Source organism: Hevea brasiliensis, chromosome 18, assembly GCF_030052815.1.
Source record: "Hevea brasiliensis isolate MT/VB/25A 57/8 chromosome 18, ASM3005281v1, whole genome shotgun sequence".
NCBI lineage: Eukaryota > Viridiplantae > Streptophyta > Magnoliopsida > Malpighiales > Euphorbiaceae > Hevea > Hevea brasiliensis.
This window is the reverse complement of record NC_079510.1, coordinates 24,195,047-24,211,422: the sequence shown is the minus strand read 5'-3', so window position 1 is coordinate 24,211,422 and position 16,376 is coordinate 24,195,047. Positions and strand designations below refer to the sequence as shown.

The following is a 16,376-nucleotide window of genomic DNA, read 5'->3' as shown; positions in this document are numbered from 1 at the left end:
GTTATATTCTTTATGTACTCTTGAATAGACTCCCGGTGTTGTAATTAAGCCAACTGTAGTGTAATGATAAGGTTGTGTGTATTTATATAGCGCATTTAATGAAAAGTTGTCTAGAAAATTGCTAGCAATGGTAAAGGAAGTAAATTTGTGAATATGGAATGTCAAGATGTGATCATCGCTTGGCAATCTTTCTGACACAGAAATTCTAAAGAAAATAAATATCTGTGGTGCTGCTGTGATCAGTCTCAGAAGCCAATTCATGTAGATTTTTACCCTCCTTGTCAGACAAAACTTTTTCTTGCATTGTTCACTTGCAAATGGAGAGCGTCAACAGCTGCACTGATGTTCTAATTTTTTCTATTTAGTGCCTGATAATCTCATTATCTTTCTGAACATCAGAAAGTATCGGGCTCTAACAAGTACTTATTACATGACCATACATGTATAGGAGCCGTGAAGTTAGTTCACAATCCATTGAATTCCTTGTGTAAAGCATGTAGTTATGTGAATGAAAGTTCAATTGCACTTGATTCAACCTTATTTCTGTAAATCCATTTATTGAAAGTGAAAATAAAAATGGTCTTGAAAATGCATAATTATACTAATTAATGGAAATTTAATGCTGGTATGATTATTGTTGCAATGGAGTATGACAGCCATCTTCAATGCCATAAAAATCACTAGCATCATCTCTTTTCCATTATGATATTCCAGTGTAAAGTTAATGCCTTGGTGACACACCTATTCTACCCTTTGATCAGTTGGTGGAAATGACTTATTTAATCTTTCCTTGCCTCCAAAGTTATTGACATCTCTAACTACTAAGTTTCACCCATGCTGTCTCTGCTGTTCTGTCATGTACCTTTTCTTCTTTTCTTAGAATGAGCCTCAATTCTTGCAATTAGAGGATTCTGTAGGTGCATATGTTGTGACCTGGTCACAACCAAACAGAAAAACAGAAGAAAGTGGGAAGAAAATAGAAGAAAGGGAAGAAGAAGAAGAAAAGAGATCAAGATCGAGAGGGAGAGGGAGAAGGGGAGAGAGAGAGAATTTAGAGGGAGAAATTGTATTCATTAATCTTTATTGGATCCAATTACAGCCCAAAGAGTTCTATTTATCTAGTAATTTATTACAGATTCAATTTTGCAACAGGTGGGCTGAGATGGTCTAAATGGTCCTAGGCCTTTGAGGGTCTATTCCAGAAGAAAGACAACATAGGTAGTAAGGGAAATGGATGCTGAGCTGGAGAATTTTGGTACCAACAATCTGTTAAGAGGAGGAGCTGGAAACGGTTATGCAGCAGTGCATTTGAAGGGAAGGAATATGCAGTAGCACTTTTGAAGGAAGGAATCTATATAGATGGAATAATGGGGAGGAGAGAGCATGCTTTTCTGGTTATTGACTTTTGCAAACGGCTATTAAGCTGGGCTAGAATTCTTTCTTAAGTTTACTAGAGAACCAATTATTTCTTTTATCTTTTGGTTGTATTTGATGTTTTTTATGTTATGTTTCCCATTTAAAGTTCAATCAAAGAAAGTTGCCAAAGTTGTTTATTTCCATTCTCTTCCTATTTTGTTTTATTTCAAATTCCTAACTCTATCAAATTGGTTTGACCTGGTGGATGCCACAAATGAGGATGGATTCTCGAGTTGATGTGATAGAGAGGAGTTTGGGTGCTTTAGAAGAAGACATGATGAAGAAACTTGATAAGGGAATGATGCGTCTTGCTAGTGAAGGGGAACATATTGATAGAAGAGTAAGTGTCGTTTTGGAGGAGACTTGAAGTTTCGGCCTCATAAATCTATTTCCTTGCAGTTGAGGGTGGTGCTTGATATTGCTTGAGATTCTCGGGTTGATGAATGATCAAGATATTGCCTACAATAAAAAAAAAAAGAAATGAGGTCGGTGGCTTAACCAAGGCCACTTCGACGCTCAAGTCAGTAAATACTTGATAAAGAAAAAGCAAACACTGAAAGAAATTTTAGTGTAGAATTGGGTACCTTGAGAATTGTTGTGAGCCATATTTATAGAGTTAAGGATGGTACCCTTTCCGCTTTAATTGGGAAGGGATTTCATCAGCTCATGCCAAATCATTTTTCTCTATATTTTGTAGAGGTGTTACCCAACGTGTAATGATATTTTCGGCGAGAATATTGGACATACTTTTATCATGTAATCAATTCTACTGAATTCTTATCTTTTGTCCAAACAACCATTTCGCCCGAAAACCTTGTGACTTTTCTGAACACCAAGTGTCTTAATCGAACACTTTGTCTCTTAACCGATCACTTTGTTCTTCATAGGTATTTGATCCTTTTTCTGAACTCGAAGATCCGAACTACTTACCATTTAGTTTAGAAATCGGGTTGTGTTATTAGTCTCCCACACTGTTTGAATCTTAAGGTTTGACATATTGCGTAGAGAAACGCGCTACCATTAATTACTTATGACAAATGTCTCTTGAAAAGCTGAAAAGACTAATGTCCTTTTCAATTTCTAAGATGAACCTTTTGGCAGTTGATTCAAAATTTAAGTTCTAAAACCGCCTATATATCCATATTTCCAAAAGCGAATATTACTTTATCACTCGTTTCATTTCCGTTGATTAAAACTTCTACAACTCTCTATTCGTGGTGCTTCTTACCTTCCTCCGGTGACTTTCCGACACTTAGCAAATGGGTAGCTCCTGATACTTTCCCCTTCTTACTTCCTATCTTTATTCCTTTCCTTCCTAAACATGAGTAAGAGAGACAGCTAAGATACCCAAGAAACCGCCAACATAGATTATAGCTTCGACGATTCTCTGATGGAAAAAATGGCTGACAGCCCTGTATTGTCATTGTCAGGTAAAGAAGTAGATGATGCTACTGGTGGCAACAATGTGGCGGGTACTAGTCGTGAGATTGGCACTACCTCAACCCACGCGACGCTTCCACAAAATAAAAAATCTAAGAAAACTATAGCCGAACTCCTTGGTATAGATGAGATCGCCTCAGAAGTGAATCCTATCGAACTTCTTTCCCTCATATCAAAATATCATATTCCAAGAGACCTATTCGAGGTAGAAGCTCGTGGGGACCACATCCAGGCTAATCTCCATTTTGAAGAAAGAGACTGTGTGATTGTGTATGAAGAACTACTGAACTTGGGACTAAGGTTTCCACGTGATCCATGTTACATTCGAGTACTTCAATACTATCAGTTGTCGATCACACAACTCCATCCAAACCCTTGGAGGTTACTAGTTGGTTTTCAAGCTATGTGCTGAGCTAAACATCTGTCAGCCATAGAAAAGGTGTTCACTAGCCTCTACTATTTAGGCACTCGAAAAAATGAAAAAGCCAAGAAAAACAATGAGTTCTGGTTTTTTTTCAAGCTCAACTGAATTGCCAGCTATTTGTCAATCTTCCTTCTTCCCTGAAGAATTGGAAAGGGAGGTTTTTCATCCTCCGAAGCAGAGAATGAATCGGCTAGGAGGGGATCCCTAGGAACTGGAATTATCAAGCTGATAAGACGAAAAAGGCACCTCACCTTAACCTTATTGAGGACATATTCGTGGCTGAACTCAAAGAACAAGGGAAAAAAGACCGCTTTAAGATCGCCAACATTGTGAAGGCCGAACTGAATTGTTGATTCAGTACCTATGTAGCCACGATGGATACACCCTTAGAACTAGCTGACTTTGCGGTATTCCCCTTAACTTCTTTCCTCATAAACTGTGATACTTACTAACTTCTTTCTTTGTGCAGGTATGATGGGCAATCAAACACACGAAACCACTTGGCTCATTAGGGAACTAAAAAGGAAAAAGAGGCTGAGCTTGGACAAGTCCCCCATCTAAGAAGAGTTGAACTGAAGATCCTCCTACCACTACTGTGCCAATCGCTCCTAACCCAGTGGGCTCATTGCCTGGTCCAACCCATTCTACTAATAAACCAGTTATGCCTATCTCCTCTTCTGAGTGTGTGATTAGTGAAACCGTTTCGGTCTCTCTGGTTCCTGATCCCGCAACAACTGCTCGACCATCAATTAGTGAAGAATAACAAGGACTTTGGCCAAGTGCTGAGCGCCTTAGTCTGTTTATTAGAAGATCGGAAACGATTGGAGAAAGAGAGCTTATAGGACTTGATGCTTTATTGCAGCAACTTGAAAGTAAAGGCCATTGCCACCTATCATATGGCTCGGAAAAAAGTACGCCAACTCAAGGGCACCTTCCAATAGATAGGTCAAGAAAACATGACGCTGAAGACTCGTCTTTCAGCTTAGAACAATTAGTTGGAGGTGTTTTCGAATAATCTCAAATCTTCCGAAGCTACCATCCATAAACTCGAGAAGAGTTAGAGTTGGAAAAAATTTCTTTAGAAGCCGAAAAGAAGAAGATTGTCTAGCTGGAAGGGTGCCTAAAGACTTCCAAAGCCGAAGCAAATTAGCGGGCAGCCACAGCTTAAGTGGATGCCCATAATGATTTGCTGAAGGAGCTGGTCAAGTGGTTTCCCCAGAAGATTTCACATGGATGGACGATTTAGAGCCAGAAGAAAGTGAGGGGGAGGAAGGGACTGTGTTTGATCAGACTGGGACTGATCACCCCGCTAATTGAATTGTAATATCTTTTTTACATTAATGTACCTTTTCTTTTTACTTAACTCTATTACTCTTTGATCTCTTGTACTTTTAATTTTTTGTTTTGCCAAGTTAAAATAACCTTTATGAAAATCCAAACTTTGATAAAAAATAAATGCCCTCAAATGATAAATGTCATCCCGTAACTTTGAAAAGTTTCTTGGGTGTTTTCCGAAGTGAGTGAGAGATCATCTGGGAAAAACCTTAGCAGTACTCTAAAATTACAAATGAGCGAGAGATTGTCTTAGTATCACCTTAGTACGTCTTTAGGGCTTTAGGTGGGCAAGAGATTGCCTTAGTGACTTTTAGAGGCTCTAAATGAGCGAGAAGTCATCTTGATGCCACTTTAGGGCTTTATGTAGGCGAGAGATCGCCGTAGTGCCTCTTAGAGGCTTTAAATGGGTGAGAAGTTGCCTTGACACCACTTTAGGGCTTTATGTGAGCGAGAGATCACGTTAGTGCCTCTTAGAGGCTTTAAATGGGCAAGAAGTTGCCTTGATGCCACTTTAGGGCTTTATATGGGCGAGAGATCGTCATAGTGCCTCTTAAAAGCTTTAAATGGATGAGAAGTCACCTTGACGCCACTTTAGGGCTTTATGTGGGTGAGAGATCGCCTTAGTGCCTCTTAGAGGCTTTAAATGGGCGAGAAGTCACCTTAATGCCTTAATAAATAATCACGACTATGAGAGAAAAGCAGAAGTCTTTAGTGATAGAATTTGCATAGGTTACAAATATTCCACGCTCGTGGAAGATCGCTACCACTACTGTATGCAATCTTATAAGATCCAGGGTGGATGACTTTGGATACAATATAGGGACCTTCCTAGTTGCTATCGAGCTTGTCGGCCCCAGCTACCCCTCCTGAGACATGTAATCTTTTCATCACTAGATCTCCAACTACAAAAGACCGGTGTTCCCTTGGCTTTGTCCAATCTTTTCTTCAAACCATTCAAAATGGTATGATTAGTGAGCTCTGTCATCCCATTGGTTTGAGGATGATAAGTGGAGGATCAATACCCTGCGTGCCATTATCAGTGATAACCACTTTGGGAACGTCGAATCTGCAAAAAATCCTCTGTTTGACAAAGGTAATTGCCTTATTAGTGGTGATAAGCTGCGTAGCTTCTGCTTTAGCTCATTTAGTAAGATGATCAATTGCTACAGTGACGTACTATCTACACCCTGAAGCCTTAGGAAATGGGCCAAGGATATCAATTCCCCACTGATAAAATGGTCATGGACTCCCAATAGCCGATAATCTTTCAGACAGAATGCGGGGAATAAAATTGTGTTCCTGACACTTTTTATGTCAAGAACACTTTCTATCATCCCATTGGTTTGAGGATGATAAGTGGAGGATTAATACCCCACTTTGAGCAGAGGGATCTAAACTTATTACTTTTAAGCTGCGTGCCATTATCAGTGATAGCCATTTTGGGAACACTGAATTTGCAAAAAATGCTCTGTTTGACAAAGGTGATCGTCTTATTAGCAGTGATAAGCTGCGTAGCTTCTGCCTCAGCTCATTTAGTGAAATGATCAATTGATATAACGACATACTATCTGCCCTGTAACGATATTCCCGACAAGAATATCGGACATATTTTTATCATGTAACCGATTCATACCCGATCATTCTTCTTTGTCCGAACACTTTTCTATTGTACTGAACACTTATCCTTTGTCCGAACACCTTGTGACTTGTCCGAACACCAAGTGTCTTAACCGATCACTTTGTTCTTCATAGGTATTCGATCCTTTTTCCAAACTCAAAGATCCGAACCGCATACCATTTAGTTCGGAAATCGGGTTGTGTTATATCAGTGCCCAAATTAACAGCTAGTTAATTTGGGCCTTTCAAAATTCTAGAATGTATTGGTGCTGTTTCATACAAATTATTTCTGCATGTTGAATCTCGAATTCATCATTTATTCCATGTTTCTCAGCTTAAACATGTGGAAGGAAATCATTCCGTGATAGCTAAGCTATCGAAAGAAATGGTTATGAAAGATGATATGGTAGAACCAGAGAAAGTTTTGGAATGGTGATAGATTGTGGTGGACAACATGCAAGTGATTCAAGTATTAATCCAGTGGAAAGGAAAACCTGCAGAAGACGCAACTTGGATGGACTTAGTAGATTTCCAAAATCAATTTCCTTCCTTTATGCTTGGGGACAAGGCTATGGTGGCTATGTTAAAGATTCCATTTTTCAGCATTTGTGCCGAGATGGTTAAATTGTCCTGGGCATGTAAGGGTCTATTCCAGAAGAAAGACAACAGGGGTAGTAAGGGAAATGGATGCTGAGCTGAGAATTTTGTTACCAACAATCTGTTAGAGGAGGAACTGACATGGTTATGCAGCAGCGCATTTGAAGGGAAGGAACATGCAGCAGCGCATTTGAAGGGAAGGAATCTATATAGAGGGAATAATGAGGAGGAGAGAGCAAGCTTTTCTGGTTATCATCTTATGTAAATGGCTATTAAGCGGGGCTAGTAGTGTTTCTTAAGTTTACTAGAGAACCAATTGGTTTCTTTTATCTTTTGGTTGTGTTTGATGTTTTTATGTTCTATTTGCCATTAAAAGTTCAATCAAAGAAAGTTGCCATAGTTGTTTATTTCCATTCTCTTCCTATTTTATTTTATTTCAAATTCCTAACTCTATCATAATTTACATGACTCATCTAACATACTTTGATCCTTAATCATGTCTACACTTGAAAATGGCTGAACCTCACTTGACCATTTTATTCAACTGGTAAGGCATTCTTTTTCAAACACCCATTGTGCATCTTCCCTCTCTAATTATAGAATCATTTTCATCCTTTATCTTCTCCACTTCTCATTCTCATTTTCTTTGAAGAGTATAACATTAGAGGATCCCAAACTCCAAATCATGGGCCCCTCAAATCAAACTCAAAACAATCACTATAGTATATGCATGTTCTTTTTCCACCAACTCTTTCTTTGTCCTTTCCAAAATTTTTCCCAAAGAGAGCAAACCCATTGATTTGATATGTAATTTCCAAATTATGAATTAATTGGCTAATCATACCATCTTGGTCTGTTGTACTCAAGACTCGATCTTTTCCTCAAGTTTGGAAATTGCATTTTCATCCTTACTTATAGTTTCTTCACGATACCCTCTTCAATGCAAGAATTTATATTACTGGCAAGGTCGTGATCATCATTCCCATATGAAATTCAAAAATTCAGATGAAGTTCATAACCCTGCTCTTCTTCTTTCTATTTGGAACATTCCAATGGCTTCAAGATTGGTTGGCAATCTCGTTGAACATTCTTGTCAATGGAAGGAACAATTTCCTGGATCAGATTATCAAATCTTCATTGACGTCTTGCTTTCATCCATTGATTAAACTCTTCCATTCTCCATAGATTTTCTTCTCGAACCACCTCAAACTCCTTGCAATTATCTTCAAAAATTTGTTGGTGGTCTCCATCTTGAAGGATTGAATAGATGTTGTAATTCTTTGAGTTGATTCTCTAGAATCATGTATGTTATTTCATCATCCATGGTTGCTTGTTGTGGATTAGAAATAGAATTTAGGGGAGGAATGAAGAACAGGATATGGAAGAGAAAGAATGAGCAAAGAAGAGAAAGGGAGAGAAGGGAAGAAACAGAGGAAAAAAGATGAAAAAAGAAGAGAGGGAAGAGAGAAGAAAGGAAAGGAAGAGAGAATGCAGAAGCAATCCCTAGGATTGTACTGCTCTTCACCAAATTATTGTGACCAGGTCACAACCAAACAGGAAAACAGAGGAAAGGGGGAAGAAAATAGAAGCAATGGAAGAAGAGGAAGAAGAAGAAGAAGAAGAAGAGAGAGATCGAGAGGGAGGGGGAAGAAAGAGAATTTAGAGAGGGATATAAATTGTGTTCATTAATCTTGATTGGATCCAATTACAGCCCAAAGAATTCTATTTATCTAATAATTCACGAGACTCTTCTAACATACTATGATCCTTGGTCATAATAGAACTCTTGGTCACAACAGCATATTTACTGTGGGAAGTACAGCATCACAACTACCAATAACATCACCCAGCCTCATTATGAATTTTTGTTCTACTAACTAAACATCACCACTGTGCTGCAAACTGGAAAGAATATGGAACATTGTGATCCAATTTGCTAGATGCATCTTGTCCTGCATCCTTGATGCGCACAATTAACTGGTCATGATATAGGAGTTAAGGTTTAAGCTTGGTGACAACTTTTGAACACTTTGTACGCCTTCAGAATGTCTTAGCATAGTTCTGAAAATGCTACATGCAGTCAACGATGTTTGCTTTTAGCTTTAGATATGAACAATTTCTCCATTGATGCAATTATTAAAATTGTCTTCATATCATGCAGGAGATGTTTTCTATGCAAACTGGGATGAAGTTCTAGTTGGGGCCACTGCTGTGGTTTCAACCCTTGGAGGTTTAGGCAGTGAAGAACAGATGCTGAGGATTAATGGTGAGGCTAATGTTGCTGCAGTGAATGCTGCAAAGGAATTTGGTAAGAATTCTCATCAATTATCAAGTGAATTAAAACTTAGATCATTTTCTTTATAGGCAGTGGTCACATCTACTAGGAGGTAAGGTTTGTTGCAACTCTGTGAATTGCTTGTTTGCTTTGTGGCTAAACGCTTTTGGAAGGACCAAGGAGGTTACTCAAAAATTCATTAGAACATTGAGTTGCAATTTAATATACGCATGCTGTGTGGGCCAATGGATATTATTTCTGGCTGTATGTACGATATATCTTTTGTATGAGATCTACAAGAGTAGTTACCCAGCCTCATTCAAGAGTTTGTTTGAGATCCCTATTGTCATGGTGACTGGAGATTGGAAAGAAATTAACTTGTTTTTTATCCCTACTTTTGAAGAACCCTGTGCCTTTTTAAAAATTGCTTCTCCTCAAATATTTTTCGTTTTATTGATTTATTGCTGGCTGGGTTTCTATTCCCACGAAAAGGATATCATCTTAATAGCATTAGTTGCATATTACTAAAGTCACCTAGAATTGTATGCTTAAACCATGAACTTCATCTTATAAAGTGGAAATATGCCTGTGGGAAGAATAGTTGCTTTTCCTTCCCTGCCTTTTTGGCAACTGTTGATTATCTGTGGATACCAGTGAGTTGGGTCTTTCCTGCTCTGCAACCAATAACTCCAACTATTTGTTTCTTTCTAATTTGATGCAGTTGTGCTTTTCAGCCTTTTTATGTCTACATGTGCAGGTGGAAGTGTACCTGTGTCAGTTCCGCTAGAGCTCTTTTTATTGTTTGCTTGAGACATTAGAATCTAATTTAATGTAGAAGGGAAAAATAGATTTTCATAGTTTACCAAATTAGAAAGAAGAATATTTGTGAGTGTCTTGTCATAGAGTTACTGTCCAAGTTCCAACATCACACAATAAGAATAGACTGCTGAAGCAATAAAATATGAAAAAAGATGACATGATAGTCAACATATACCACTATAATATATGACAATAGGAATTGTCACTTAGTAAGGGAGCTTTGGTTCCACTGTAAACATAACAATGGTCCCATCATTTTGTATATAGAGGAAACCTTGTTCACATGGTAGGTAATCATCATCAATATAACAAGGAAACATATGCTTGACATGAATCTTACAGAACTTTTAGCCTGGTCCTGTTCCCGTGAGTTTTAATAGAATGAAGATCTAAGTCTTTAACCAGCCAATGTTAATGGAGTAAAGGAAAACATATATAATTACTTGACCGTTATATCCTTATTCAAAATCAAAGTATAAAACAAATATTTGTAATGTTACCATAACTTGTTATGAATGGCACTTGCATTAGAATACAACTTCATTGCGATCGTATCATCCTACACAAACCAACTCTTCTTTTATGTCAAGTCATTAAGTATATTGGTTTTGATTTTGTTCCATTGTGTAACTAAGGTATACAGGCTTCACATTTATTTGACATTGGGAAGATAAATATAGCAGAGAAGTTGAAGCTTGGTACTGGCCTTATGGTGATGGTTTCATATTTTCTAGAATTCTTTCACCTATACTACCTGGTAGTCAATTGGAGTGCAAAATAAGTGTGATAATTCAATTTCATGTTTACTGAAAATTTTCCCCAAAACTTTTCGATATTTGAAAGAAAGTAATGATTATTACAGGGGAACAATGGGGTAAATGGTAAATAAAAAAGAAAGTTCTGTCTTTATATGGTGGCTGGCGCAATATATCTTTTATCTTAGGCTGATGTTAGAACAATAATTAGAACAGTTAAGAGTGGTTAGGAATTCTGTTTTCTAACCAATTCACACTTGGAGAATTAACTACTAATAGAAATGCGCTATGAGCCATGGTAAAGGGAAGCTAATAAAAGAATTCAACATAATTTCCTTTTAAATTCTTCTTCTCCTCTCTCCCAAATCTTCCTTTTATTTCTCTCTTTTCTCTTCCTTTCCCTTCTATCTATTCTCTTGGTAATCTCTTCCCTTTTTTCTACTTTTCTCTCCTTTCCTTTGCTTTCTCACTACCCAAATACTCTTGTCGTGACTGGGTCACAACAATTGGTATCAGAGCTACAACACTCTGGTTTTTCTAAATTCTTTCTTTATTTCTCTTTGTTACAAACATATTAGAGAATTCCAGAAAGTTTACAAGAAAAATGGATGAATTCCAAAAGACAATTGAGAAATACACAGATATTTCATCATAAATTTGATCAAATCGAGAATCTATAAGAGCTTATGCTAAAGTATTGGAACTTGCCCCTGTCAAGGATTGCAAACCAATCTTGAAGTGTCTTGCTGATTTCCATCTTGAAGAAGGAGAAGATCAAGGTTCTAATCGCAGTGATTAACAGATATTGTAAACAATCTAATGTTGTCCATTCAAGATAGGTGCTTTCGAGAACCTGTAAAAATGGAAATTGGTGCTCTTTGCTCCTGCATGATTTAGTGAGTTTTGGGCAAATTCAGCCTCTCAATGATTTTAAGGTGGGGAAAAGAATCAACCATCCAAACTTAATTCAGAATTTTCAATTTTAGATCTCAACTGTGATTTATTAAGAAATCAAACCTTAACTAAACTCCTTGGTCCTTTCTTCATATTTGTTTCTTTATTTTCAATGAAATATAGAATTGGTTTGAAGTGGTTTAAATAAATGAAAACAAACAGCGCAAAGGAATGTTTTTAGGAAATGGAAGTGTTGGTAGCTTAGGAAAGTGGGTTTGTCTGCAGCTTTCTCAACCAAAACAACATGTTCTATATGGTAACACTCGGAATGGCCTTTACTTGACAAAAAAGCTATGTTAATGGACTTTAACATTATGACACGGTAACGACTGTTACAATAAAAATAAAAAATAAAAAAATAAAAAAAGGAAAATGCCCTTTATATAGCAGTGTAGTTGTAATTGTGGAGCTCTTAAATCTGGTTTAGCATCGCCTTCCCATAGCACTACCATGATGTTTAGATATTAACGTCATAAAGGCGGGGAAAGGAGTTATCATTCAGGTAATAACCGGGACAATTTAGTAAGAAGCGATGTGGGTGGAAACTTACCCCTTGCAAGGGCCCACTACCCTTCTTTTACCATAAGCTCAATGGCCTAGGTTTGGGATAGTGGGTATGAGAGATGGAATGTATTAGGCACCCTCTTTGTCTGAACTTACCTTAAAAGAGGGGTCAACTTTTACTATTGATTTCTAAAGTCTTTCTTGTTGTATCTTTTATTAAATTCTCTAATCATATATTTATAATTATATATTTATGTAAGCTAAGATCCACACACATTTAAATTTAACCATTCAAGAAAATAACAAATAGGTACATGCGCATAGAAAGTTCTATCATGTGATGTTTCTAAGTTAAAAAAAAAATTACCTTATATACCATCTTACCCTACATGTATATTTAACTAAGTCAATTACATGCCAAGTCATTTTACAAATCATACATAGCATACAAAAGAAAGAGTCTTAGGCATTTCAATCTAAAATATATGCATAAGACGAAAAGGAGGGTCCTAAACATGTCAATGTTTCTAGATTATGTATTTAGGTCCATTAATTACCATGTTTCCCTTTATGCATCTTTACTAAGTTAGTTACATGCCAAAAGTTCATTTGAAAATATTCAAAATAATCAAAATAAAATTAAAGTCCTAAACTTAAAGAAAGAGGGAGGAGAATAAAGATTAAAAACCTTAAAATGACTTTTACAACTCATAATTAAAAATAAAATTAATCCTAAAATTATTATAAGGTCTTAGGCCCATTAACTTAGTGCAAGAGGTCTTGGAGTTCCATCTTGAATTTTAGATTGGGTTTGATTCACCAATGGGTGAAGGGGTACCAATGAGACGCAGGATCAAAGCGATATTCAAGAAAGATAGAATTAATATAAAGAAGAAGAAGAAAGAACAATAAATAATAAGAAGATGCAGTAAAATGAAAATGAAGATGCAATAAATCAACAAGTTATAATAGCATAAAAATATGGGCGGTAGAACCAGCCACAGATATATAAAGATTGTAAGAAGATAGTTTTATTGAAGCTTTGATACCGGACTTACAAGGAGATAGAATAGGGAAAGGGAGAGGTATCCGAAAGGAAAACTTGAAAGAAAAACTTAAAAAATGAAGTAGAGAGCCTCTTCCTTTTATAGATGAAGGAAAGAGGTTTACAATGATTATAAGTTACTATTACACATTTGAAAGTTAAAAAGATATATAAGTGGAGTGAAAAATGCCGAAAGTTGTTGCAAGTGGAGTTCCTATAGCCATGTGATGACCAAAGTTGTCTTGATGATAGCTGGAAAAGTTGACTTTGAACTGTGGGCATGTGAAGAGTTATTGGTGCTTTAAGGCAGATAATATTCCAAAGCAGTCATCCTCGTTATCATTACCGAGACTGACGACATCAGAAGATGAGCTAGCTTGGCTTAGAGTTTTCGAAGTGGAGGACCTGTTACTCAACAGTTCTTGCATGATAGTAAAATATTCTTCTTTAGCCTGGGCCAAGAGAGCTTGAGCATTTGATTTTTGGGCCAAAAAGATCGTAGGGTTTTGGGCAGAAGTTGAAGGAAGTTGTCTTTGTTCTTTAGGCTGTTTGAGTAGCCATTGTTCCACAGCTTCTAAGGAGGCCTTTTGATGTTTTTGAAATTTGGACCACCATCTAATTTTGAACTTGCAAATTAGAACTGGCCCTTGGAGAAGTTGATCAGTTTTGTAGCCATAGTCCCATGAAAGAACCCATGGCACAAAGAACTTTGAAGCAACTAGTATGAGGGGATGAAATATTTCTTCTTCAGTTGTAGGCTTATAGCGAGCCTTGAAAGTTGTATGCCCTTGATTGATTTCAGAGGGCAATATTTCAGGGATGGCTACCATCCAGTTCCACCATTGGGCAAACCATCTGGGAAAGTGAAATTTGGAGACGGTCTGGAAGAAAAATAGCCAAGTGTGACAGTTGCTGGGGTTTTGGATTAGGAAAGCATTTGTCCAAGCTTGGTGGTAATCCCAGTATGTGAAAGTTGTAGTAGAAGGGAGGCTTTGGCCAAATCTAGCTTGAAATTTCTTTGGGACAGATAAGTCTTGTCCCCAATTGACAGGGTGGATAACTTTGAGTATAGTGCAGGTTGAATAGTTTGGGACAGGGGAGTTTTTTGGGAAGTGTTTAATTTTGACCGACTCAGTTTCAATCAAGATACTTTGGTAATAAGCTGGATCTTTAGACTTATCCCACGGCTTGTAGTGCTAAGAATCAAAGAACTTAGCTGCACATAAACGAGGGTTAGAATCATAAAATCCATCCTCAATAGTTAAAATACTTTGATAAGAATCCTTTAAAATCCAGTTAAATGCTGAACCAGAGTTTTGATAAAAGTTTTGTGAAACCACTGGTTCGTTTGATTTTAAAGTCAAATCCGTTGAAGGAACAAGTTTAGGAGTTGAAACAGTTTGAGAAAGTTGTTTTTGAGAGAGTTTTTTGATTTTGAATGATAATCTCTCTCTCAGCTTCTTGAGAGCAAGCTTGAGTTAAAAGTTTTTTTGGGTTGTCCTTCTGGGAGCGAATCTCTGAGGGACTGGCAAAGTTGTGGGTGATTAATGAGGCCTGCAAGCCAAACTTGCAAGTCATTTGGAGAAAGTTGTTCTGGAGGAGTTTGGGAAGTTGAAGGTTGGTCAAGTTGATCTATTTCTTTTTGGAATAAAGCATTCCATGAAACAATAGGGCTTTGGGAAGTCATCTTAGGTTGGCTTAGTGTAAGTTGTTGAGAGGAAGCTTGGGGTTTGGGTGAAGTTTTCTTTGAAGTAGAAGCTGAAGCTTTTTCTTTTGTTGATTCTTCAATCTTCTTTCTTGGGATCATTGTGAGGAGTCTGTAAGAATTCACGAGTTAGGAAGTCAGGGATAGAATTCATATCTCCTCTAATATATTCGATATCAAAGTCAAAAATACTTAAAATAGCTTGCCAACGAGCAAAGATTTGTTTGGAAGCAATGTTTTGAACATCCTTTTTCAAAACCTCTTTTGCAGATTTGGAGTCAATTCGAAGCAAAAATTTTTGATTAAGCAAATCACTTTGAAATTTTTGAATACAGATGACTATAGACAAAATTTCTTTTTTAATAGTGGAATAATTTTTCTGGGTTTCATTCCAATGTCCAGAAACATACTGAACTATAACTTCTTTGTTATTTTTAAGTTGCTTTAGAATTCCTCCATATTCAAGATCAGAGGCATCAGTTTCAACAATTTTAAAAGCAAATGGATCAGCAAGATGTAAGCAAGGAATTTGCTTTATTTGGGTTTTTATTTTCTGAACAAGGGAAGTGTGTTCCTGTGTCCAGGGCTTAGGATTCTTTTTGAGTCTTTCATGAAGTGGCTGAAGCAATTTATTTAAGTTTGGAAAGAAATCTAAGACATAGTTTAAACATCCTAGGAATCTTTGAAGTTGAGTTTTCTCAATAATTTTGTCAGGAAATTTATCAGTGAAAGCAAGTGACCTTTCTATTGGTGAGATTGTACCATTGGAGATGTAGTGTCCTAAGAACCTAATCCTAGTATGGAAAAGACTAATTTTGGACTTAGAAACTACTAATCTATTTCTTTTGGTAACAAGGATAAAAGTTCTTAGATGCTTGAAATGTTGCTCAATAGAAGACGAAAAGATTAAGACATCATCAATGTAAACAATGCAAAATGTAGAGTATAGATTAAAAATGTCATTCATGATGCGTTGAAATTCAAATGGACATTTTTCAAACCAAATGGCATGACATTCCACTCATATTGGCCAAATGGGACGGTGAAAGCAGTTTTGTAACGATTTTTGAGAGCTATCTGTATTTACCAAAATCCAGATTTCATATCAAATTTTGAAAAGATTTTTGTAGCAAAAAGTTTTTGAAGAAGATTTTTTTTGTTTGGAATTGGGTAACGAATCCATTTCAAAGCTTTGTTAAGAGGCTTATAGTTAATAACAAGTCGAGGGACTCCTCTTTCAATTTCGGAAGATTTGTTAACATAAAAAGCAGCACAACTCCAAGGGGACCTGGAAGCAGAAATTAAATTTTTAGAAAGCAAATCTTTAATTTCGTTTCTACAGTGGTCTTCAAGTTCTTTATTCATTTGAATTCGTCGGGCTTTAGTAGGATTTTGAGATTCTTGAAAATTATTTTCGTAGGGGAGATCAACAACATGTTGTTTTCTTTCCCAAAAAGCACTCGGAAGATTAGAACAAACAGTATTTTCTA

The 16,376-nt window shown here is 36.8% G+C and overlaps 1 protein-coding gene across 2 annotated transcripts in view; it reads left to right on the top strand.

The window, feature by feature from the left end:
• Positions 1–16,376, top strand: part of LOC110661582 (uncharacterized protein At1g32220, chloroplastic) — a 31,241-nt gene that overhangs the window by 1,053 nt on the left and 13,812 nt on the right. For both annotated transcript variants that reach the window (XM_021820253.2, XM_021820252.2), the window contains exon 5: positions 8,991–9,137. In XM_021820253.2, coding sequence (XP_021675945.1) covers positions 8,991–9,137 — 147 coding nt within the window. The remainder of the gene's footprint in view (positions 1–8,990; positions 9,138–16,376) is intronic.